Below are 23,850 nucleotides of genomic sequence, written 5' to 3' on the forward strand. Positions count from 1 at the left end.
TAAAGTCATTTGTTCCGTTTGGCTGATGTCAGGTGTGCAGTCCAGAATAACAGAGGAATATCTTGCTGACTTTAGATCTGCCACAATCTTCTGTTTGACTTCTGTTGCCAGTAACTGTATGATCTCATTTTGAATTGTTTTTCCAAGGTAGTGGTGTGTGTACATTTCTTGGGTGGTGACTCTTCTTAGATTCTCCTGGAGTACAGCATCAAACTCAGCCATCAGCTCCACAGTTTTAAGGAAGTTTCCATTGTTTGGCACATACAGCTGATCTGAAGTGCCACGCAGTGCTAAGTTTTGGGTAGCAAGCATTCTCACAATGGCAATGAGCCTTTTCAGAACATTTTGCCAGTAAAGAGACTCTGATGCAATCTTCTTTTGATGCTGATCATCTATGGTGGCCTTTAACCTTAGTCTCATCTCAAGCTCTTTCCACCTATGGAATGCTCTCTGGTGATTTGCTGCCTTCTGATGGCATACCAGATTTCTAGCCAGATTTTTCCAGTCCTTTGTTCCTGTAGAACCCAGTGTGGCTGGAACATTAGACTGGAAGAGTTTGCAACAAAAACAGTATCCAGCATTCTGGGTTTTTGAGTACATAAGCCATGGCTTCTCCACTTTGTCACTATTGGGGATTTCATGCCAGTAATTTGTTGGATGGAAGCTTCTATTTTCATTGTCTTTGGGGAACATGAAGTTTTTCACTTGCTGTGGCCCATGCAGCACAAGGAAGTCCCTCAGGCTACTGCTCAAGTGGGTCCGCAGTCCTTGATCATCTAGACTTAAGGAACAAAACTCAGCAGCTGCTGTTTCTTGCGCCTCCACCACACTCTTCTCTGATCTACATTTTTCTTCAGGAATGTGCATGGTTACATCCATTTGAGATGGAGATATGGATGCTGCAGGTCAGCTGCCAGGTCACCTGCATTCTGACTAACTGGAAGATCAGGCATCTTCTCACCACTCACATCCTCACTGGGGCCGGAAGTCTCACCGTGAACATTTGTGTCTATGTATCTCAGGAGAGCTCCTTCCTGCTTAGATGGAAAAGCTTCCTTTGCTTTCTTTCTTTTTCTGAATGCTGCCCCAGAGGGGTGTTTTCTTCTTTCATTCATGACTGCTGTTCTGTGCCAGCTATAGTGGCTCTCAACACTCAATTGAAGGGGACAAATAAGCAGACTGGTAGCAGGGCCTGAGTGAGAGAAGATATCAGCTCCTCTCACCTTTTCTCCTGCCTGCCTGTTATGTCTCTTGTGCCCTCCTTCCTCTAGCACAGCACTCCACTATCTCTGTGCATCTAGGGCATAGAGAATACATATGCACTAGCAGCAGGCACAATTTTCTACACTCTGGTTCCTAGTGGTGGCTCTCCCGCACACAGTCTGGCACCTGAGGTGGCCACCTCAGTTCGCCTCATGGTAAGGCCAGCCCTGCTCAGGGCTATAGTTGCTTTCTGACATTAGGAATAATTGTATTTCACTAGGTTAGAGGTAGTTGTGTATTCAAATCTCTATTCCAAGCAACTCTCAAGTTATCAATCTTTGGCAGAGGTTTTGGGGCCAGAAAATCATCAAAGTATCCCACTGGCCAAGTGACTCCAGGAAGTTTCCTCCAAAATAATAAAAGTTCTGGAGGATATGGAGCTCCCAATGCATCCAATTCAAGTACATTTGTGAGTAAATGCTTTAACTGGAGTATTTCCATGCTCCAGAGCAGGGCATGCCAAATTGTTGCTGAAGATCTATAAATGGTTTAATTTATCATTGTCAATTAGCTGTGACAATCATTATTTCTCTGTCCATCCAATCCCTCCACATGAAGGTTTTGCCTTACAGCTATTATTGTGGGAGCTCTGGAGCCATCAAATCTATAATAATTTAACCCTACCATGCCTAAAAGGGAGAGAAGATATACCAGTTCTCATTCAATCTGAACCCAAAGTGGGTCTGTGTGGTCATATTTAATAGCCACAAAGATGACTGGCTCAATATAGAGGAGATAAGATAATTTTCCAAGTTGGGAAGACAAAATCCTCACAGAGAAAGGGGAAGCTGTAATTTGTTCAGAGCCAGTCTAGGTTTCTTACCTGCGCCCCAAAGGAACATTCTGAAAATATTGTTGAATTTCTTAAAGTAAGTTTGAGGAATAGAAATAGGGAGACCTGTCAGGACATACAAAATTCTAGGAAGGACATTCATCTTCAGTATATTAATTTTCCCCCACAAACTGAGGGTTAATGAACTCCATCTCCCCAAATTGTTAGCCACTTGTGCAATAATTGGTTCTATATTTATGTTAGGGATGTCTTGAATATTACTGGGAATCAGTATTCCTAAATATTTCATATAAGAGGACTGCTATTGGAAATCCCAATTCGAGAAAAGGCCTTTATGGGCATATTTGTTAATGACTAAGATTTCTGATTTACCTCAAGAAATTTTCTATCCTGAGAGGAGTCCAAACATATTAATAGTGGTTCAAAGGTTAGGAACGGTAACCTTGGGCTTAGATACATCTATAAGAGCATCATCTGCATCTGTTTGACCACCTAGATGCCATGATTTGCTTGGGTGGCAATGTCTATGGGTTCTAAAGCGAAAACATTTACCTCTCTGTCATGGAAATGGGGTAGAAATAATACTATTGGCAACTACCCTGAAAGCTGTGATAGTGCATAAAAGCTGAATCCAAGCTATAAATTGTTTACCAAAACCAAATTTTGCTAACATATGAAAAAGATAGTCCCAGCCTATGTGGTCAAAGGCCTTTTGGGCAGCTAAGGAAATGACAGCTAAGGGTTCTTTAAAAAGAAAAGGAGTACTTGTGGATCTCTCAAAGCACTGATAATGTCAATCAGTTGATGCAAATTATCTAAGCTATGTCTATCATGAAGGAAGCCTGCCTGATTTATCTGTATGATGTGTTAGAGGACTTTGTCCAGCTGCATATCAAGAGCTTTAATGAGAATCTTAGTGCCACAATTGATTAAAGAAATTGGCCTGTAATTACTGCTTAGTCCAAGGTCTTTCCCAGGTTCAGGAATAACTGAAATTACAGCTTCTCTTAGAGTAGGTGGGAGAGTTTGCTCATTCTTGGCCTCATTGGACATATTCAATAATCTAGGTATTAAAGTTTCACAGAACTTTTTGTAAAATTCAGTTGGGAACCCGTCAGGAGTCTTTACGACCTTTGTTTCTTTTATAGCCTATCAGTTTCATGATTTCTAGAGGGGCATCTAAAAGTTTCTTCTGAGAGTCAGAGATCATTGACATTGTTTATTAATATCTAACTGTGTTGTAGATAATTTATTGCTGCTATTCATGATAGTAGCAATCTTATTTCTGTTAGCCTTTTGCTTAAGTCTGTATGCAAACAGCTTGCCCGCTCTCTTGCCAGATTTCCAGTAGTTTTGCTTCAAACAGAATAAAGGAAATTCAACCTTTTGGGACAGTTTGTTGCTTAGATTGATGAGGGTTCTGAGCTTCTCTGGGGAGGGGGCAGAAGCATAAGCTACATCCAAGGTCTTAATTTTCTTCAAATGGGTATCAATTCTATGTTCTCTCCATTTCTTTTTAAAGATGAAAAGGAGTACTTGTGGCACCTTAGAGACTAACCAATTTATTTGAGCATGAGCTTTCGTGAGCTACAGCTCACTTCATCAGATGCATCCGATGAAGTGAGCTGTAGCTCACGAAAGCTCATGCTCAAATAAATTGGTTAGTCTCTAAGGTGTCACAAGTACTCCTTTTCTTTTTGCGAATACAGACTAACACGGCTGTTACTCTGAAACCTTTTTAAAGATGGAAGCTTTTGATTCTTGTGTCCTTGTCAAAAACTAGATAATTTTTCAGAACTGTGCACAAGTGATGGTCCTATCCATTGCTGCAGCGAGGTCCTCCTTCATTTAGGTCTCCCCAAAGAGTCAGCAAACGAGCAGGTGCTCCATGGTCTGCACCTCACCGCACTGGCATATATTCGTGTCATTAGAGTCTCCTCATTTGATCATATTAGTTTTTGATCTACCAGTTTGCTTGCATGAGTGGTTCAGGCATCACCACATTGACCAGCCTGTGTCGGCCCTTCTGGGAAGATCCTCCTGGGGTTCCAGATCTATTTCAGTGCATCTGACTGCACCCAGTCTTTCATTCCATAACCTTAGTCATGCCTTGCTAGCTGTTGTATCCATAGGCACAACTCTTTCGCAATTTAAAGCGTTTGATTACTCCTGTGTGGCATAAGAGATGACACTGCCTCTGATGAAGGCTTTAAATTCCCCTTTGGGAAATTATTTTCCACTCACTTCTCTCTTTCCACCCTTCTTTCTTCAGTCGCTCCTTTGGGCATTTTTCCTCTGGGGCACTAGAGAAGCATCTACTTCCCTTAACCCAGCAGTGGTCCCCAGCATCTTGAAACAAGGAAAGGGATAGAAAGAAGAACTGCTACCATTAGCTTGCAGCTTGTGAGCTTGCAAAGGCAGGAGCATGGAGCTGGAGAGTAGAAGGAGAGACACAGCAGCTACCTCTCTGAACCTGATTACATGGAGCTTGGCAGCAGTTGAGGCTGGAAAGGAGCCTCCGAGATGAACCCTGTTGTGGGGTGTTAGGGCAGATGCAGGTGGGGAAAGGGCCACAGCTGGGAGGGGGAGGAACAGAAGCCAGAGAGGGCTCATTTGTTTGTGTCATATCAGATATGAGCATCCTCCTTAGTTTCTTCTTCTGGCTCCTAGTTTCTATGGCCATTCTCAGCTAAGTTGCTGCAGTCTATTACTGAGGGAAGGGTGTAAAGTGAGATGCTCCAACTGCTATTTCCTATTGAGTCTCCTTGTTACCTTGAGAGATGAAGCTTCCAGCTCAGGAGCCTGAGAAGGGGACCTGAAATAGTCTCATGGAGAAAATGGGAGACTTAACAGGTCTGCATTGTGTCTCTACTTCGGGTAGGTAAGGAGACTGTGTGTCCTGATTGCAGATTAGGCTGAGGGAAAGGAACTGTAGCTTCTCACTTGTGGCTGTCAACCAGCATGTATCTTTAGCTGCACCAAGTCTTCTCTTTTTGCCTACCAAACACCCACAAGCCTCTCTAGCTTTCTCCCTAACCCCTAAATCACATGCTGATACGGTTGCAGAGCAGACCTCACCAGGGTTATCCCTGTGAATGGATTACCACAATATGCTCTGTGTCGGGCTACACTAGGAAATTGCTTCTGGCAGAGAAAGTAGTTGCCTGTTTATTAATTGAGATTTCCCATATGAGGCATGTAAAGAACATCTGTATTTCATTATAAGTACTCGTTCTCAAATATTTGTCAGTTGAAACATATATGTTTGTACAGCGCTTAGCACAATGGGGTCTTGGTTTCTGACTGGGGCTCTTAGGCACAATAATAATACAAATAATAATAATTAATAATCATCTAGAAATCTTTAAGAGGTTTTGTGCCTACTCCTGTCTACTTTTCAGACTGCATCTTACTTTTTTTTCTATAGTTGCAATTAATTTGAGCCATTAGTCCTCTTGGTTATATTAGGGGATTGATGGCAGGGCATTCTAAGTGAGGTCTCCCAGACTCTGGAATTTATTTTCATCCTTCGTTCCCCTGAGCCTTGTGTTGATGACCCACTGGGAAAGCTCTCAGATGTATCTTCCCCCGCCCCAGCTATTTCAAGGAAGGGAGGGGGGAACTTGGGTTCTAGAGATTATGGCTGAGAGAATAGAATTTTGGTATTGAGGAAAATAGTGATTTTTTTTTATTTGATCATGGTTTAAAATCTTTTACCTATGCTAAGAGACGTGATTAAAATACAACTTTTTCAAATTATGCAAGGTGAACTGCATGCTACATTATCAATATATGCTGTACTTCTTAAGATCAAAGTGTAATCACTTCAAGGAAAATGTGCTTAACATAAGTATTTTATCAAGTGCTGCCTCCCTCCTTGGTTATGAGGAAGCTTTTTTTTAAGTGGAAAGCAAATTAATAGATTCACTGGTCCCTCCCCCCTCTGCAAGCAAATACATTCCTCTTTACCACATGGGATTACTCACAGATTAAAGGGGACAAAATTTTGTGGTAGCTTCTTGCTAAAATATAAGAAGCACATCACAAATTTTACTTTTATGCTTATAACTACAGACACGCTCACACCTCTCAACTCAGGATCTCCCCAATTTTTTCATTTGTTAGCATTCATAGATACTACTGATGTACAGCATATGTGATAAAGTTCAAAGATTCCAAGGCCAGAAGGGACCATTGTGATCATCCAGTCTGTATAACCCAGGCCATAGAACTTCCCCAAAATAATTCCTAGAGCATATCTTTGAGAACATCGAGTCTTGTTTTAAAAAGTGTCAGTGATGGAGAATCCACCATCACCCTTGATAATTTGTTTCAATGGTTAATTGCTGTCACTGTTAAAAACGTACTCTTAATTTCCTGTATGAATTTCTCTAGTTTTAACTTCCAGCCACTGGATCCTGTTATACCTCTCTCTACTAGATTGAAGCCCATTATTAAATATTTGTTTCCCATCTAGGTATTTATAGACTGTAATCAAATCACCCTTTAACCTTCTCTTTGTTAAGCTGAATCATAGGACTTGAAGGGACCTCGAGAGGTCATCTAGTATGGTCCCTTGCATTCATGACAGGACCAAATATTATCTAGACCATTCCTGACAGATGTTTGTCTAACCTGCTCTTAAAAATCTCAAATGATGGAGATTCCACAACTTCCTTAGGCAATTTATTACAGTGCTTAACCATCCTGACAGTTAGGAAGTTTTTCCTAATATCCAACATAAACCTCCTTTGCTTCAATTTAAGCCCATTGCTTCTTGTCCTATCCTCAGAGGCTAAGAAGAACAATTCTTCTAATCTTTTACATACTTGAAAACTGTTATCATGTCCCCTCTCAGTCTCTCTCTTCCAGATTAAACAAACCCAATTTTTTCAATCTTCCCTTTTAGGACATGTTTTCTAGACCTTTAATCATTTTTGTTGCTCTTCTCTGGACTTTCTCCAGTTTGTCCACATCTTTCCTGAAACGTGGCACCAGAACTGGACACAATACTCCAGTTGAGGCTATCCGTGTGGAATAGAGCAAAAGAATTACTTCTCGTGTCTTGCTTACAACAACTCCTGCTAATACATTGCAGAATGATGTTTGCTTTTTTTGCAACAGTGTTACACTGTTGACTCATATTTAGCTTGTGGTCCACTATGCCCCCCAGATCCCTTTCCACGGTACTCCTTCCTAGGCAGTCATTTCCCATTTAGTATGTGTGCAACTGAGTGTTCCTTCCTAAGTGGAGTACTTTGCATTTGTCCTTATTGAATTTCATCTATTTATTTCAGATCGTTTCTCCAGTTTGTCCAGATCATTTTGAATTTTAATCCTATCCTCCAAAGCACTTGCAACCCCCTCCCAGTTTGGTATCATCTGCAAACTTTATCAGGGTTCTCTGTATGCCATTATTTAAATCGTTGATGAAAATATTGAACAGAACCGGACCCAGAACTGATTCCTGCGGGACCCCACTCATTATGTCCTACCAGCATGACTGTGAACCACTGATAACTACTCTCTGGGAATGGTTTTCCAACCAGTTTTGTATCCATTTTATAGTAGCTCCATCTAGGTTGCATTTCCCTAGTTTGTTTATTGGAGGTCATGCAAGACAATTTCAAAAGCTTTACTAAAGTTAGGATATACCATGTCTACTGCTTCCCCCCATCTACAAGTCTTATTACCCTGTCAAAGAAAGCTATCAGGTTGGTTTGGCATGATTTGTTCTTGAGAAATCCATGCTGACTGTTACGTATTACATTATTATCTTCTAAATCTTTGCAAATTGATTGCTTAATTTGCTCCATTATCTTTCCAGGTACAGACATTAAGCTGCCTGGTCTGTAATTCCCCGGGTTGTCCTTATTTCCCTTTTTATAGATGGGCAAATATAGTGTCATTTTCCAGTCTTCTGGAATCTCTCCCATCTTCCATGACTTTTCAAATAGATTGAGCTCTTTGAGTCTATCACTGTAAGGCATGTTTTCTAATCCTTTAATCATTCACGTGGCTCTTCTCTGAACCCTCTCCAGTTTATCAACATTGTGTAAGTACCAAGGCATGGGCAGTTATGCCTAATGGTTAGAGTTGGACGCCAGAAACCAGTGCTAGGGGCAGAGCTGGATACAGAGTCATGTGCCAAGACAAAGTTCAGAGCTGGAGTCTGAGTTGGGGTAGTGTGTAGGAGCACGGTCCTGGAGTGAGATGGGAAAGCAGTAACTGAGAGCAGACAGGGATCTGAGAAAAGGAGGTTTAGAATAGCTGGGATGCAAGAACTGGCTGGAAGGCAGGGCTCAGAAATCAGGTGAGTAGGCAGAGTCCACAATAGCAGCCAGCCAAAAATTCACATAGCTACTCAGACACCTTCCTTTTGGCTTATGTAGTGCATTTGAGCTAATCAGTGGGGCTGGACATCTTCCCCAGTCAGGAGTTTCGTGAGCGAAGCTCTTGGTGAGCTAAAGCTCCACCAGTCCCTTTCTCCACAGGTTCCAGATAGCTGCCAGGTGGCAGCCATGGTTTGAGCACTGCCTGGCTCTGAGACCCCCAATCCCTCACACATCCTTCTTGAATTGTGGGCACCAGCCCTGGACACAATATTCCAATACCGGACACACAAGGCCGAATACAGAAGTATAATAACCTCTCTAATCTTACTTAAGAGTTTCCTGTTTATGGAACCCAAGATTGCATTAGCTCCTTTGGTCACAGCATTGCACTGGGCGGTCATGTTCAGCTGATTATCCACCACAACCCCCTAATCTTTTTCAGAGTCACTGCTTCCCAGCATAAAGTCCCCCATTCTGTAAGTATGGCCTACATTTTTTGTTCCTACTTACTTAAGCCAATGCCTTACATAGGATACAGGACTGTAGGTTCCTTGTGTTACTGCTGAGTAAAATAAAGGGCTATGCTGGCTCTATGGGCTACAACACTTACATTTAGCTATATTAAAATGCATATTGTTTGCTTGTGCCCAGTTTACCAAGTGATCCAGATCGCTCTGAATCAGTGACCTGTCCTCTTCATTATTTACCACTCCCCCAATTTTTGTGTCACCTGCAAATGAAATACCTCACAGTATATGACTTTTTTGTGACAGGTTCTTTTAGTCTCTTTGGTGGTTATATCACTTGGACTAGGCTTGGGACTAGGACTAAAACATGAAGACCAAGTACAAGGTACGTTTACAATATTTTCAGTACAGTGTTAATTTACACTTCCATCCAGCAAAGCATTTAAACAGAGGATGACTTATAATTTCACTAAAAATAAACCGTGGGTGCTCAACACTTGTGAAAATTAGGCCCTAGGTTTCTCAGGGTGCGCAACATAAAAAGAAAGCCGCCAAAATTGGTGGACAGCTTTAAAAAATTTGGCCAGTATGTGAGTCACATTATCATGCTGCATTATGAAAGATAGTCTGGATTAAGATCTGAGGATGATGGGCCAAGTAAGTATACAGCAGTTCCCAACTGACACTTGTCTGAACTTTCCATTCCATGAGAAAATTTGCTATTTAGACTTTTCATCCTGATTCAATACAAAAACATATTGAAATGTCCGAATTTCCCATATGATGGAAATTCTGATTTTTGATCAGCTCTAATTACTAATGAGAACTAGTCTAGTTAGAATGCAGTGTAGTGCTGTCTGGAGGACAACAATTCCATTTCATGGCATTTCTTGAGGTTTCAAAATTTGTTTTCATTCTGCACTGGAACAAAATCAAAACCTTTGGAATGCTTTTGGAAAATGGAAATACATTGAAACATCTGTTTTCAGATTGAAAGCCTGAGCTTTTCAATTCGGTCTCTCTTTTGTCAGAATTGACCAGAGAATTCTTGACCCAAAAAAGGCCCTTTCACACAAAAACTTTGCTGAAACTGATATGCCTCCATAAAACATTTTGGCTTTGACAAAACAACTTACTTTGATGACATTTTATTTTGTCAAAAATGTCCCAACCGGCTCAGTGCAATGTCAACAATTGGATAGATTCATTTAAAACAAATTCTATCTGTGCAGCCACAGAATGATGATGAAATGTTTTTTTCCTCATTCTTATGGTATCTATATTAATGTGTTAAACTTGTTTTCCTACTCTTCCCCACTCATTATTTTTCTTGCTTGTTTCCTTCTTCTGGAGTCTTGTGCTATTCTTTGTAACTATGACGATGAACTGTAGTTACTCTTCAGTGACTCTTAACCAAATAGTATGATGTGTTCTCAACTTGCCATGTATCATTTATGGACATGTAGAGCCTGATTCGCCATTGCTTTCCACCCTGAGGAATCAATTATGCCTGCACAAAATTAATGCAAAGTGGTGTAAAATGTTAGCAGATCAGAATACCATCTTTTATAATCACTTTGCCCTGGTGTATTTGTGTGCAAGCTGCAGGGCAATTGTGAATCAAGCCCATTTACTCTTACTTCTTTCATTATGACTGGCCTAGCTTATGAAATAGTAACACAATAGCGAGCAGTTGCAGTACAAAGTCAGAGATATTAAATCTTATGAAAATGGCTTTGATCCTATGGGATAAACTTAAGTATTCAGAGTAAATTTCAGGATAGCTCCCATAATAATTCTGCAATATCTCAAGTTTTTGAAAAATATAATTAGATTTCTGCACCTGAATATTCTATTGTTCCATTATATAGTCTCTAAACAAATAATAAAAAGGAATTTAATATTGTTAAGAGTATGAAAACTTGCATTTCAAATAGAAAAAAAGGATGACACTGCTCCTGATTTAGGCTATGTCTACACTGCACAGTTAACCTGGTGACTCATCTGGGTTAGTCTAGCCTGGGTGTGAGCACTACCACAGCAAAGCCATATTTGCATTACTATGTCCTAACTGTCGCTGCACTTGTCCGTGTGTGTCTGGGGGCATATGCCATGGTCTTTGTTGTGAGAAACTCTAGGAGTCTTTCTCAGTCTCTTGTTGGAAAGCTTGTTTGTCCTTCAGGGAGAATTGTGGGTAGGGCAGTGGAGGACTGTTAACACTCAAGTGGTTTTGCTGGCATCTCATTGCACAGTGAGCAGGTGCCAGCCCAAGTTAGAGTAGAACCCAGCTTGGGCTCTAACCCACACACCTCAGCTGGGTAAACAAGCTGGGCTTAAAGCACCTCCAAACCTGGGTCAGAGATTTTTCTGTGTGGATGGTAGGGGGGTTGGGCTAAAACCAGATAAACCCAGATTAACTGTGCAGTGTAGACATACCCTGAGACTCAGCATGTTAAATGCAAAATAACTTAAATTCAGTTAGGTCCATTCCACCCTTCTTCACAATTTAGGGTGGTTGAAAGTCCCAAGAACAAGGTCAGACATTCAATGGATTATTCATGTAGGAAAACAAGGTAGGATTACCTTTTCATATTGGGTGCATGTAAATACATCCATTAAAATCAGCAGCAGCCAAACCCTCTTTTAACAGACTAGAACTCAACTAGAAAACACTTGACAAATTGTCAGTGATGGGGAATAGAGAAGTGTACATTTGCAAAATGTGCACCTGCATTTTTGCAAATGTGGTGGAACTGTAAATCTGGGTAGTTGCACGTCTACCTCATAAATTGCTGGTGCAAATACGACACTTTGAGGTACAAGTGCTCTGATCTGTATCTACAATACATTTACAGGTGCTTGCTTTTTATTGGCTACCTTTTTGGTTCCAGATGAAGTTGGGCTTGACTTATAAAGCCCTAAATGGCTTGGGGCTTCACAGTGTGAGAGAACTCTCTCCCTGTGTGTTATTGCCATAGCTTTGGTGACTAAAGGCACTCAAACCTCCAAACTTAATTTTAGGACTGGATAGGATCTGAGAAAGGGGAAGGGCAAACTAATTTTTAAGAAAGAGTCCCCTTTAAGAAGACCTCCAAACTGATCCTGCCCCAGTTCTGGTCTCCCATGTTTAAGAAGGATGAATTCAAACTGGAACAGGTACAGAGAAGGGCTACTAGGGTGATCCGAGGAATGGAAAACCTGTCTTATGAAAGGAAACTCAAGGAGCTTGGGTTGTTTAGCCTAACCAAAAGAAGGTTGAGGTGAGATATGATTACTCTCTATAAATATATCAGAGGGATAAATACCGGAGAGGGAGAGGAATTATTTAAGCTCAGTACCAGTGTGGACACAAGAACAAATGGATATAAACTGGCCATCGGGAAGTTTAGACTTGAAATTAGATGAAGGTTTCTAACCATCAGAGGAGTGAAGTTCTGGAATAGCCTTCCAAGGGAAGCAGTGGGCGCAAAAGACCTATCTGGCTTCAAGATTAAACTCCATAAGTTTATGGAGGAGATGGTATGATGGGATAACATGATTTTGGCAATTAATTAATCTTTAACTATTCATGGTAAATAGGCCCAATGGCCTGTGATGGGACGTTAGATGGGGTGGGATCTGAGTTACTACAGAGAATTCTTTCCTGGGTATCTGGCTGGTGAATTTTGCCCACATGCTCAGGGTTTCAGCTGATCGCCATATTTGGGGTCGGGAAGGAATTTTCCTCCAGGGCAGATTGGAAGAGGCCCTGGGGGGTTTTCGCCTTCCTCTGTAGCATGGGGCACGGGTCACTTGCTGGAGGATTCTCTGTACCTTGAAGTCTTTAAACCCTGATTTGAGGACTTCAATAGCTCAGACATAGGTGAGAGGTTTATTGCAGGAGTGGGTGGGTGAGATTCTGTGGCCTGCATTGTGCAGGAGGTCAGACTAGATGATCATAATGGTCCCTTCTGACCTTAATATCTATGAATCCATGAGTAGAGTTCCTAATTCTCTTATTGTTCTAGGTGGCAGTCAAGCTTTTCCCCTTTCCCTTAGGCATCAAGTCAGGGGAGGAGCAGTTTAAGGAAGTTCATAAGGTCCTTGCCTCAGAGCAAACAAACTCAGAGTCAGAAAACAAAATCTCTAGAGCCCAGATCAGGCTAGCATCCTGGTGCCTGTGGGGCAGGGTGGGGGTGTGTGGGGAAAGGGAACCTGCAGTTTATAGCTGCCAACATAGCTTCTGGTCCCTCTCATCTGAAGAACTTGCTTTTCCTGTTCATATAGTCCAGCTCCAAGAGCTGGGCAGCGTGCTCCTGGGCTCTGCCAGGGATGTCTTGCCTGTAAGTTTCAGATTGTATTTTAAAAGGGTAGTATACTTTGCCACAGGAACCCTCTCTTCCTTTGGACCAAAATGCCTGAATTTGTTGCGCTTAAGTTAAAGGCATGTTGCAAGGACTACCTGTTTACTCAGACTTTGGGAGAAATGCATAATGTTAAGCACATTCAGAGGATTGAAGCCAAAACCCTCAGGGACCTTTAGAAGGGAGGATTCAAGACAGGTGTTTTGGCACAGAGTTCTTTGTGAACATATATGACTGTATCTCTTTATATAACTTTAAAATTAATAGTTTAAAATATTTTTTTACTTTCAATTTTAAGTTTACACGGCCTGTTTACGTGGTCTGAATTTCACATATTTTCCCCATGTCATTATTCATCATAATATTCATATTATTTTTATTTTTATAATTATCCTAATTTTACATACGCACACACAAAGTTTTGTGTGGACATCTCCCAACTTTGATGGAAATAAGCTTATATTATTAATTTTACTAAATATGTTGACAAGTGATTTGGGAAATAGTTTTTGCCAATTATTCAGAACATTCTGACTCTAGGCTCCTGGCCATGTTCCATTTCATTGTTGTATGCTTAAGGATTGGAATAATTTTGGTGCTAAAACCATCTTTTTTTCCCTTTACAGTCAGCTGCAGAAACAGATGTAATGAGCCATTTAATAAAAAGGGGCAGGGCTGCCAGTGTGATGGTGGCTGTAAAGAGCTTCAAAACTGCTGCTGGGATTATGAGGGTACCTGTCTGGAACCAAGTACGTTCCCATAAATGTGAGATTTGTTAGTCTAGTCTTTGTATTAATTTTTCTGGAGGGAGGGTGAGGGGAAATGATAAATGTGCTATGTTTATTTATTCTGCCACGGGTACAGATGCAAAAAAGGTTCCCAGCCATCTTTTGTATTTTAGAGACTTGTTATGGCATGTAATGAATTCTGGAGCTGTTGTGTATGAATGTTGAATGCATGTTGTTAAGGTGCCATGCTACTTGTACTTGAAGGTGACATGATATGAAATATAAACTGGGATTAATTTCTTTCCTGAAAGACATCCACATTTTTTTTTATTAAGGAAGAACGTACTTCAGTAAACTTTTAAATCAAGTATATATGTTCAATGACTAACTTTCATTGATTCACACCCAACAAGACTGGGCCAACATAAAACCAAGCAAACTATTTCACAGATAACCAGTTCTCTCATAATCATCCTTGTTAGTCCAGACAAGGTCATGAATATCTTGAGTGGGAGCATAGCTGTTCTCCTTGTCCAGGGGCATGGAATGACAGGACAACTACCTCCCCCTCAGAAGGCAGGGAGGCGATTAATGGATGCCCCCAGTACCCTGTGTTCTGAACAGTATGCAGCACACGATGGTTATGTTAGCGGCATGAATTGGATCCACGGGCTACAAAGTTCTCTAGCAGACTTGTCTGCTTCTGTATCACATCCAGTGTCTTTTTCCTGCATGGTCCTTGATTCAAAACAGCTCCCAATAGCGTCAATGGGCTTGTCAGTCCTGCTGATTTCACCACAGATGAATACATTCAGTGCTCTGAACGGAATTGTGGTTTTTTTCTTCATACGAAAACACAACTGTGACATACCAGGGTACAATCCAGGCTAACAAATAACTATGTCACCACTGCCCTATAATCTGGGGTTCCCTTTACAATACCTTGCTGGTGCAGCCTCCAGCCTGGTCTGCTCACAGACAGCCTCCAGCATGAAAGTCACTTCCAGCTATGTCTGTGTGTGTGCTGCAGCCAGCCATCCACATCCTGGCTCTTACTAGCCTTGGTTATATTGCAGGGTGATCCCAACACACCTCCAGCCCAGATCGTCTCTCAGAAATGCATGTTGTATACTGCCCAGCCCTGTCCCGGACAGTACAAATATGCTAAGTCCATTTTTCCTTGAACGGAATAATATGCACACAACTTGTTGCCCCAAATAGAATTGCCCAACCATTTCAGCTTGAATACACTGGGTTAGATAAAACAGTAAAACAAGTTTATTAACTACAAAGAGATAGATTTAGAACAAGTATAAGTAATGAGGCATAAAAGTAAAAAATGGCTACAAGAGAAATAAAGATAAAGCCCTTCTGGTGCCTAATTTAACAAACTATATTAGATTCAGTCACGGTTTTGCACGGTTTCAGCAGTCTTACACACCAAACTCTTTAGGTAAAAACCCCTCATACAGAGTCCAACTGTTTCCTTTGTCTCTTCAGGTGCAGTGAATGCAATGGGCCAGGAGAGAGAGAGCGAGAGAGAGCCTTGGGGTGTTTGTCCCTCCTTATTATAGTTTCAGTCCCCCTCTTGAAAAACATTTACATCTGAGAACCAGGGGACAAAATGTCTATGTGGAAGGATGTTCCCTGTTGATTTTTTCACCTGTTTCAACTTCCTTTGTCTTCCCTTCCTGGTTGATGACTCTCTTTATTGCTTAAATGCAAATTAAGCAGAGTACACATTCCTTTGTTTAGGCCAGACCTGTTTGCCAATTTCTGTTTGGGCAGGGCTGTGGGATTTGGAACATGTGTTAAGAACACCCTGCAGAGGAATCTTATAACTTAACCGGCAATGTTGCCACCATCTTTTACCAGGACAATACTGACCAGCAAATTATGAGTTTTCAAATGATACCTTACAAGGCATACTTTGTGCAAAGATTATTACAGTAGGGTGTAGGGCATGAACACAGAGGTGAATTCTATCACAACAACTAATTAATAATTTTTCAGCTCAGATATGGACATGCACTAAACTCCGTTGTGGTGAGACACGGATAACTGGAAGCCACTGTTCTTGTTCTGAAGACTGCTTGGAGAAAAAAGACTGCTGTGTAAACTACAAAAGTATTTGCAAAGGTAAAACAAAAATTAATATTTAAAAGTGTGATTTGCTATATTATAGGGATATTTACAGGAAGCTACCCAAGTGAATATACATGAAATACATATAAAATAAACATATGGGGCTTTGTAATTGTTAGCAACTCTGATAAAACCCTTCTGGTGCCTAACTGAAGATACCTACAGCTTTTATTTGAGCAAGTTTAGATTTCTTGTAGCTGTAAATGTGTTTTGAGTGCCTGAGACACTTGGGGAGTGGCTGCTTTGTGGTGAAACACCTGGTATTTAGGTTTGTGAGAAGGAAGGTGATTGCTGGAAAGGAATGTAGCTTGTGTAAAATTAAATCTTAAGAAACACGAAAAGATATTATTATTGCAGGAGCACCTATAATGTGCTTTCCCAAAATGGAAGAAGGCACCGTCCCTGCTCTGACCTGGGTGAAATCTAAAAAACATGTCACTACCATCGTTAATGTAACTTTTTCATAACATTTCATTATAAGCACATTTTAAAATTAATTTTAACATTGTTTAAGACAGTAGACCCTATATACCAAGCACTGTTCCTTTAGAGAGTGTAATATGAGTCCATGAGCTGAAGATAGCAGATAGAATTACTGGGTACATCACACATGCACCTGAGAAGTGGGGCTAGAACCCGTAGTCCTTTATTTCTGAAAATACGGGTCTCTGCCCAGCAGTGCCGGAAGCTCCCTAAAAGTGGGGGGGCCCTGAACTGGGGCCCTGTCCCCTGCTCTGCCCCTTCCCCCTGAGGCCCCGTCCTTGCTCCATCTCTTCCCCCAGGCCTCGCCCAGACTCATTCCTCTCTGCCCTCTCCCCCGACACTCATCCTTAAAGTAGGTAAAAAGTGGGAGGGCTATGCCTCTTAAAATTGATGGGGCCATGGCTTCTTGGCCCCCCCTGTTCCGGTGCCCCTAGTCTGCCACTTGTCCTAAAGAAGATCTTCCTTAACAGACAATAGCAGTAGTTTTCCTTACTTTTTTGTGGGTCAGCCACTGGCAGGTGATATCATATTCTCATGGCCACACACAAGGACAGCATTTACAGTGGACTTTTAGAGCAGTGTCATGAACTCTATTGCATCCTGGGCACTTTGTGGTGCAGAAATACGCAATGACACTGCTTCAGTATTTCAGTTAAAAGCATCTCCCTCCCTTTAATCTTTAGCAGTCCAAAATATACAGATGGAAAAAGAAATTTAACTTAAATATAGAATATTTAAGTTAAATATTTAACTTAAATAAAGATTTTAATTGTGTAAGGTTGATTAAACTCTTAGATTAGAGATGGATCCGAGCCACAAATTTTGGACCCTCATTTAAGACACACACACCCCCCCCAGCCCAACCTAAAATTCATGGCTGTTGGGTTTGAAATTTTCATAAGGATGTTTAGATCTGGGATTTTCATTTGACTCATATATATTGGTTTCAGACATTAAATGTGGACCCAGATTCAGGTTTGGATTCCCAAAACCAATGACGTTTAGGGGAGTTTGGATCTGAGAGTTTAATTATAGTCCATCGCTATTTCAAACGATGCACAAAATAGGTGCCTGGAGTTACGTGGTACTTTAATGAGAACATTTGTGGCATGTTGTTATAGATACTTCAGCATTTCTATAGGAAAAATACAAAATAGACTCCAACTCAAAGAACCTGTCTCCAACCTTCTTTGTGTGTTCTGTATGCAAATATGTTAATGGATATAGCAAAAATGCCACTGGCAAAACAAACCACACTTCATGACTATAATGTCAGAGGGTATAAAGGATCTATAGATTCTATAGCGCCTGCATCTATAAATGGACTTCTTTGAAATTGTGAGGTGGGAACGAATCAAAAAAACTATTTCAGTGTTTTAATCATAATACCAGAACCTGTTCTCACCCCTTCTTGTGGCTGTATTTAATTTTCACTTTTTATTTAGATTTATAATTGTTGGCTTTAATAATTCACAATGAAGGTCACTGTGAAAATGACAGGTTTCAGAGTAACAGCCATGTTAGTCTGTATTTGCAAAAAGAAAAGGAGTACTTGTGGCACCTTAGAGACTAACCAATTTATTTGAGCATAAGCTTTCGTGAGCTACAGCTCACTTCATCGGATGCAAACTGTGGAAAGTGTAGAAGATCTTTTATACACACAAAGCATGAAAAAATACCTCCCCCCACCCCACTCTCCAGCTGGCAATAGCTTATCTAAAGTGATCACTCTCCTTACAATGTATGATAATCAAGTTGGGCCATTTCCAGCCCAAATCCAGGTTTTCTCCCCCCCCACACACACACAAACCCACTCTCCTGCTGGTAATAGCTTATCTAAAGTGACCACTCTCCTTATAATGTGTATGATAATCAAGGTGGGCCATTTCCAGCACAAATCCAGGGTTTAACAAGAACGTCGGGGGGGGGGGGTAGGAAAAAACAAGGGGAAATAGGTTACCTTGCATAATGACTTAGCCACTCCCAGTCTCTATTCAAGCCTAAGTTAATTGTATCCAATTTGCAAATGAATTCCAATTCAACAGTTTCTCGCTGGAGTCTGGATTGGAAGTTTTTTTGTTGAAGAATTGCAACTTTCATGTCTGTAATCACGTGACCAGAGAGATTGAAGTGTTCTCCGACTGGTTTATGAATGTTATAATTCTTGACATCTGATTTGTGTTCATTTATTCTTTTATGTAGAGACTGTCCAGTTTGACCAATGTACATGGCAGAGGGGCATTGCTGGCACATGATGGCATAGATCACATTGGTGGATGTGCAGGTGAACGAGCCTCTGATAGTGTGGCTGATGTTATTAGGCCCTGTGATGGTGTCTCCTGAATAGATATGTCGGCACAGTTGGCAACGGGCTTTGTTGCAAGGATAGGTTCCTGGGTTAGTGGTTCTGTTGTGTGGTCTGTGGTTGCTGGTGAGTATTTGCTTCAGGTTGGGGCACTGTCTGTAGGCAAGGACTGGCCTGTCTCCCAGGATTTGTGAGAGTGTTGGGTCATCCTTCAGGATAGGTTGTAGATCTCCATTGTAAGGAGAGTGATCACTTTAGATAAGCTATTGCCAGGAGGAGAGTGAGGTAGGGGGAGGAATTTTTTCATGCTTTGTGTGTATAAAAGATCTTCTACACTTTCCACAGTATGCATCCGATGAAGTGAGCTGTAGCTCACGAAAGCTTATGCTCAAATAAATTGGTTAGTCTCTAAGGTGCCACAAGTATTCCTTTTCTTTTTCCTTTGAAAATGGTTATTGTTTCCGCCTGCCTTGGGATCCTTAGTGGGAGGGCTTTTCTGTGGGAGGGAGAAGACTTATTTAAAAATAATCCACTGCTTTTTCTGCCCCATCAGTTCTCTCTATTATTCCTTTCCTCTTTGATTTGTCCTTCTTGCCTCTCTCATGACTCCTTTTGTTCTTCTAAAGAGACTCTAGTGGATCATCAGCATATGATAAATGTTTAGGAGCATTAAGCAGAGTTTCAGAAAATCACAGGGGAGTGGAAAGGAAACTGCTTTGTGTTGTATATTTACTTTTCTACAGTGCTGCAGTGACACCTTTTATGCTTTTCAGGTGAAACGCCTTGGGTGAAAGAAGCGTGTCCATCACTTAACACTTATCAGTGCCCAGAAGGGTAGGATGATTTGTACACTTATCAGTCTGCAAATGGAATTTTTTTGCATTTGTCTTTTCAACATTGTAACTGAACCTTTTCTGATGGAGAAAAATGTTATAAGATTCAGAAATAACAAAGTGCACAAATTTTGAGAAGCCTGTAATAAGAAATAATTCTTATTTGTACAGTGCCTAAAATTGCATTAGTTGTTTTACAGCAGTTGAAAAAGATTGCTTCCTGTCCTGAAGAGTACACAGTTTAAACTTTAGACAACATGCGAGTGACATCAGCAGGCAATTGGAAGAGCACAGGGCAAGGGATGCAACAGTGTGGTCACTTAATAGCATTTGTTATATGTGGGCATCTTGGTGGTTCTGATATTCACACACACACAATGTCAGAACCACCAAGATGCCCACATATAACAAATGCTATTAAGTGACCACACTGTTGTATATACTATATATAAAATACACACAAACTGATAACTCATATGTGGAAGTGATATCCAGAGTATTGGGTGGCCACAACACTCACAAGTGAAGGAGTACTTGTGGCACCTTAGAGACTAACCAATTTATTTGAGCATAAGCTTTCGTGAGCTACAGCTCACTTCATCGGATGCATACTGTAGAAAATACAGAAGGTGTTTTTATACATACAAACCATGAAAAAATGGGTGTTTACCACTACAAAAGGTTTTCTCTCCCTCCACCCCACTCTCCTGCTGGTAATAGCTTATCTAAAGTGATCACTCTCCTTACAATGTGTATGATAATCAAGTTGGGCCATTTCCAGCACAAATCCAGGTTGTCTCCCCACCCCCCCACACACAAAGAGAGTGGGTTTGGGGAGGGCTGGGGGGGTGGGAGAAAACCTGGATTTGTGCTGGAAATGGCCCAACTTGATTATCATACACATTGTAAGGAGTGTGATCACTTTAGATAAGCTGTTACCAGCAGGAGAGTGGGGTGGGGGGAGAGAAAACCTTTTGTAGTGGTAAACACCCATTTTTTCATGGTTTGTATGTATAAAAACACCTTCTGTATTTTCTACAGTATGCATCCGATGAAGTGAGCTGTAGCTCACGAAAGCTTATGCTCAAATAAATTGGTTAGTCTCTAAGGTGCCACAAGTACTCCTTTTCTTTTTGCGAATACAGGCTAACATGGCTGTTACTCTGAAACCACTCACAAGTGATGAAGTCAAGAGTTATCCACAGGTTATCCCAAACTCATGCTGATAATACCTTCGTCCAAGCTATCGGCATATATTATGCACAGCACGCTCTTCTTTCTCTTTTTTAGTGATTTCAGCTTTTAGCAGGTTTCAGAGGACATTCTTAGCAGTAGTCCCCTTTTTCTTTTCTCCCCTGCTGTCTCACTTATATTTACTTATTTTTAATAATAAATTAACATGGAAAGCTCTTAGCCTAGAAGGAAGTGGCTGATAGAAAAGGGATGGAATATTAGTATATTTTCTCTATACAATGAGAAAAGTATAGAAAGGTATATACACTGATGCTGACCAGTTCCTCATTGTTCCGCTGTGTTCCCCTTGTCTATTGTATCCATCTCCTTTTCTATCATCTTTTATGTAGAATGTCTGCTTTCCAGGGCAGGGACAGTTTTTGTTATGTATTTGTATAGTGCCTAGCGCAGCAGAGTCCTGTCCATGACTGGAGCCCCTAAATGCTACTGTAATACCAATCCTACTGAATAATATAATGTAGTACTCCCCTGGGATGGATAATCTATCTGTCTCATACCAGTACTATATTACATTGATTCTTCTGGAAGGCTTTGAATCCTGTTCCCTAGAATTCAGCTGATGACGCAGGCAGAGAGTATAATACTTTGGACTTAGCCAGCTTTTCTGCTCAACCAGTAAACACTTTTCTTTTTAATTAAATTTGGGAACGATCTGTCGCAACACACTTTAGAATAGAATACATGAGATCAATTCCACATAAAAATTCAGTTGTTTATGAAAACCAGGAATGATTTGTACATCTACTTCTCAGGAAAAAAAAAACCCCTAGTATTTTTTTCTTAGCTGAGTCGTTCATAGTCCATCACATATCATTGTTCTCTCTCTCTGTGCAACTTTGAAGCAATTACTTGGGAGTCATTTCTTTTTGTCAGCAGCTCTGCAGAAAGCAACAGCTATTCTGATTTCTGAATGCCATTTCTTACCTTAGTCAGGACTTTTTACTTGAGGTAGCTTTGGGGAGAAAGGTCAGTTGAGAGGAATTGGCAAAGTGAGGGGGAGAAAGAAAGGGATGGAAACATATAATATATAAACACTTTCAAAAATCACGAAGAATTATGAAACAGGTATGCAGCTATTTGTATATATACAATATTGCTGATGCATATGGGGAGGTAGGGTAGAACACCACCTTAAAAGGTGGTCTTCAAAGTATAAAACGTGGTTTCTTTACAAACATAGACTTGACCAGTGAACCATTATATTATGTATTTGCAGATAACTTTAGCTGCATTTATAAATAGGAACACTTTTAGTAATATAGTCTCATCCCAAAGAGCAAGGATTTCTCCATGCAAGGATTCTGTGCATAGAGTATGAAAATATACTTCTTAGATTAACAAACAACCTGCCCAGTTTCAAGCACAGATTCATAGGATAGAGGGAGGTGAGTATCTCTTTAAATGTTTATTTCCTAAAATCACAGTGCTGTTTAAGACCCTGTTCAGATTTAGGTTTAGATCAGGAATGTGCCACCTACAACCTTGTCTGAAATGTGGCTGCTGCTAGCAGGTTTCCTTATTGGCATGGAAAGGGTGCTTTTACGGAGATGCATGCTAGCAAATAGGCCTACAGGCCATTCCCAACAGTGAAAACAGTTAATCGCTCTCAGCATTAAACAGCATAACGGTGTTAAAACCCTGCTAGCAATAACTGTACATAGCATTGTGGTTAGAACAGTTCTTACTCAATGTGGAGAGGGTGTATATATGGAGTACGATGTTCCTTCATAAAGATTTTTAATTCAATTTTTTGCTAGGTCCCATGTGTACAGATCCCTAATTTAGACAAAGCTGCTTTTTCTATATAATTCCCGGGTATAATTGTTTCTAAGGAAACTATAAAATATATAATTATGTTTAGCAAACATGGCTGAATTACAGGACTGAAAGCACTGGGTACTACCTTTGTCAACCCTGTATTATTAAAAACGGAGTTTTATAATGTTTATTACTTAACATTTACTAATGTGTTTTTTCCTGTCGGATTGTATGTGGTAGAACAATGGTCAATTCTTAGCCAACCACAGAGTTTTATTGTCACAGCTGTTTCCTCCTGATAAGAGTTTACCATAACAACAATTTAATTTTTTTTCTACCTGGCCGTTTATATTTGTGTATCCTAACATCACACCTACTATATTTGATTAAGTCACTCAGAGCTAAGGATTTTAGCCTTGATTCTTTATATTAGCTGTTACAGAATAACATGTTATTAGAGGCTAAACTCTCCTGGTAATACTGATTAAGCTCAGTTGGATATTGAGAAAGTGTGCTCCAGCTCAGTGGAGGTTGTGGAAGGATTTGGTGTGGGAAGAACTTGGACTGCTTATTAAACTTCTCAGAAAGGAAATCAGGAGAGAGTTAGCACAAACCCTCCACAAGAAAGCTTCATTCCCTAAGATGCAGGCCAGATAGGCAAAGTTTCCTAAGGGTAGCATGACCAGATGTCCCGATTTTATAGGCACAGTCCCGATATTTGGGGCTTTTTTTTATATAGGCGCCTACGACCTCCCCCCCCATCCCAATTTTTCACACTTTCTATCTGATCACCCTACCTAATGGGTGATTGTTAGAATGTTCAGACCATCTGTGCGGACATGCTTGAAGAGGATTTCAGGATATATTGAGACACAAAAGACAAAATTCAGACCCTGGCATAAGCAGTATCTTCCAGCTAATTTGGCCCATCATCTATTTGTTTATATTTATAGTTTGTTTTAAAATAAAAACCTATAAGTTACTTTTCCTAAATTCTAAGTATACTTAGGGTTTCTATTCTTGTACCCCTGCAGCTGTTTGATAGCACACTTTTGAAAGCTAATGTAAATAACGTTCCTTGCCTTTTGAATAATGATTTATTGTTATAAAGGATTATAAACTTGTAAAAAAAAGTATTTGGAA

The 23,850-nt window shown here is 40.6% G+C and overlaps 1 protein-coding gene across 7 annotated transcripts in view; it reads left to right on the forward strand.

Annotated features, from left to right (window-relative positions):
* ENPP3 (ectonucleotide pyrophosphatase/phosphodiesterase 3) overlaps window positions 1-23,850 on the forward strand; it is an 89,909-nt gene that overhangs the window by 15,070 nt on the left and 50,989 nt on the right. For 4 of the 7 annotated variants that reach the window (XM_075126749.1, XM_048844542.2, XM_048844543.2 and 1 more), the window contains exons 2-5: window positions 9,165-9,243; window positions 13,828-13,950; window positions 15,943-16,068; window positions 19,636-19,696. In XM_075126749.1, coding sequence (XP_074982850.1) covers window positions 9,165-9,243; window positions 13,828-13,950; window positions 15,943-16,068; window positions 19,636-19,696 — 389 coding nt within the window. Of the gene's footprint in view, window positions 1-9,164; window positions 9,244-13,827; window positions 13,967-15,942; window positions 16,069-19,635; window positions 19,697-23,850 lie in introns of all 7 variants that reach the window. The other 3 variants (XM_075126752.1, XM_075126751.1, XM_075126750.1) reach the window with 1 other exon arrangement.

Source organism: Caretta caretta, chromosome 3, assembly GCF_965140235.1.
Source record: "Caretta caretta isolate rCarCar2 chromosome 3, rCarCar1.hap1, whole genome shotgun sequence".
Lineage (NCBI taxonomy): Eukaryota > Metazoa > Chordata > Testudines > Cheloniidae > Caretta > Caretta caretta.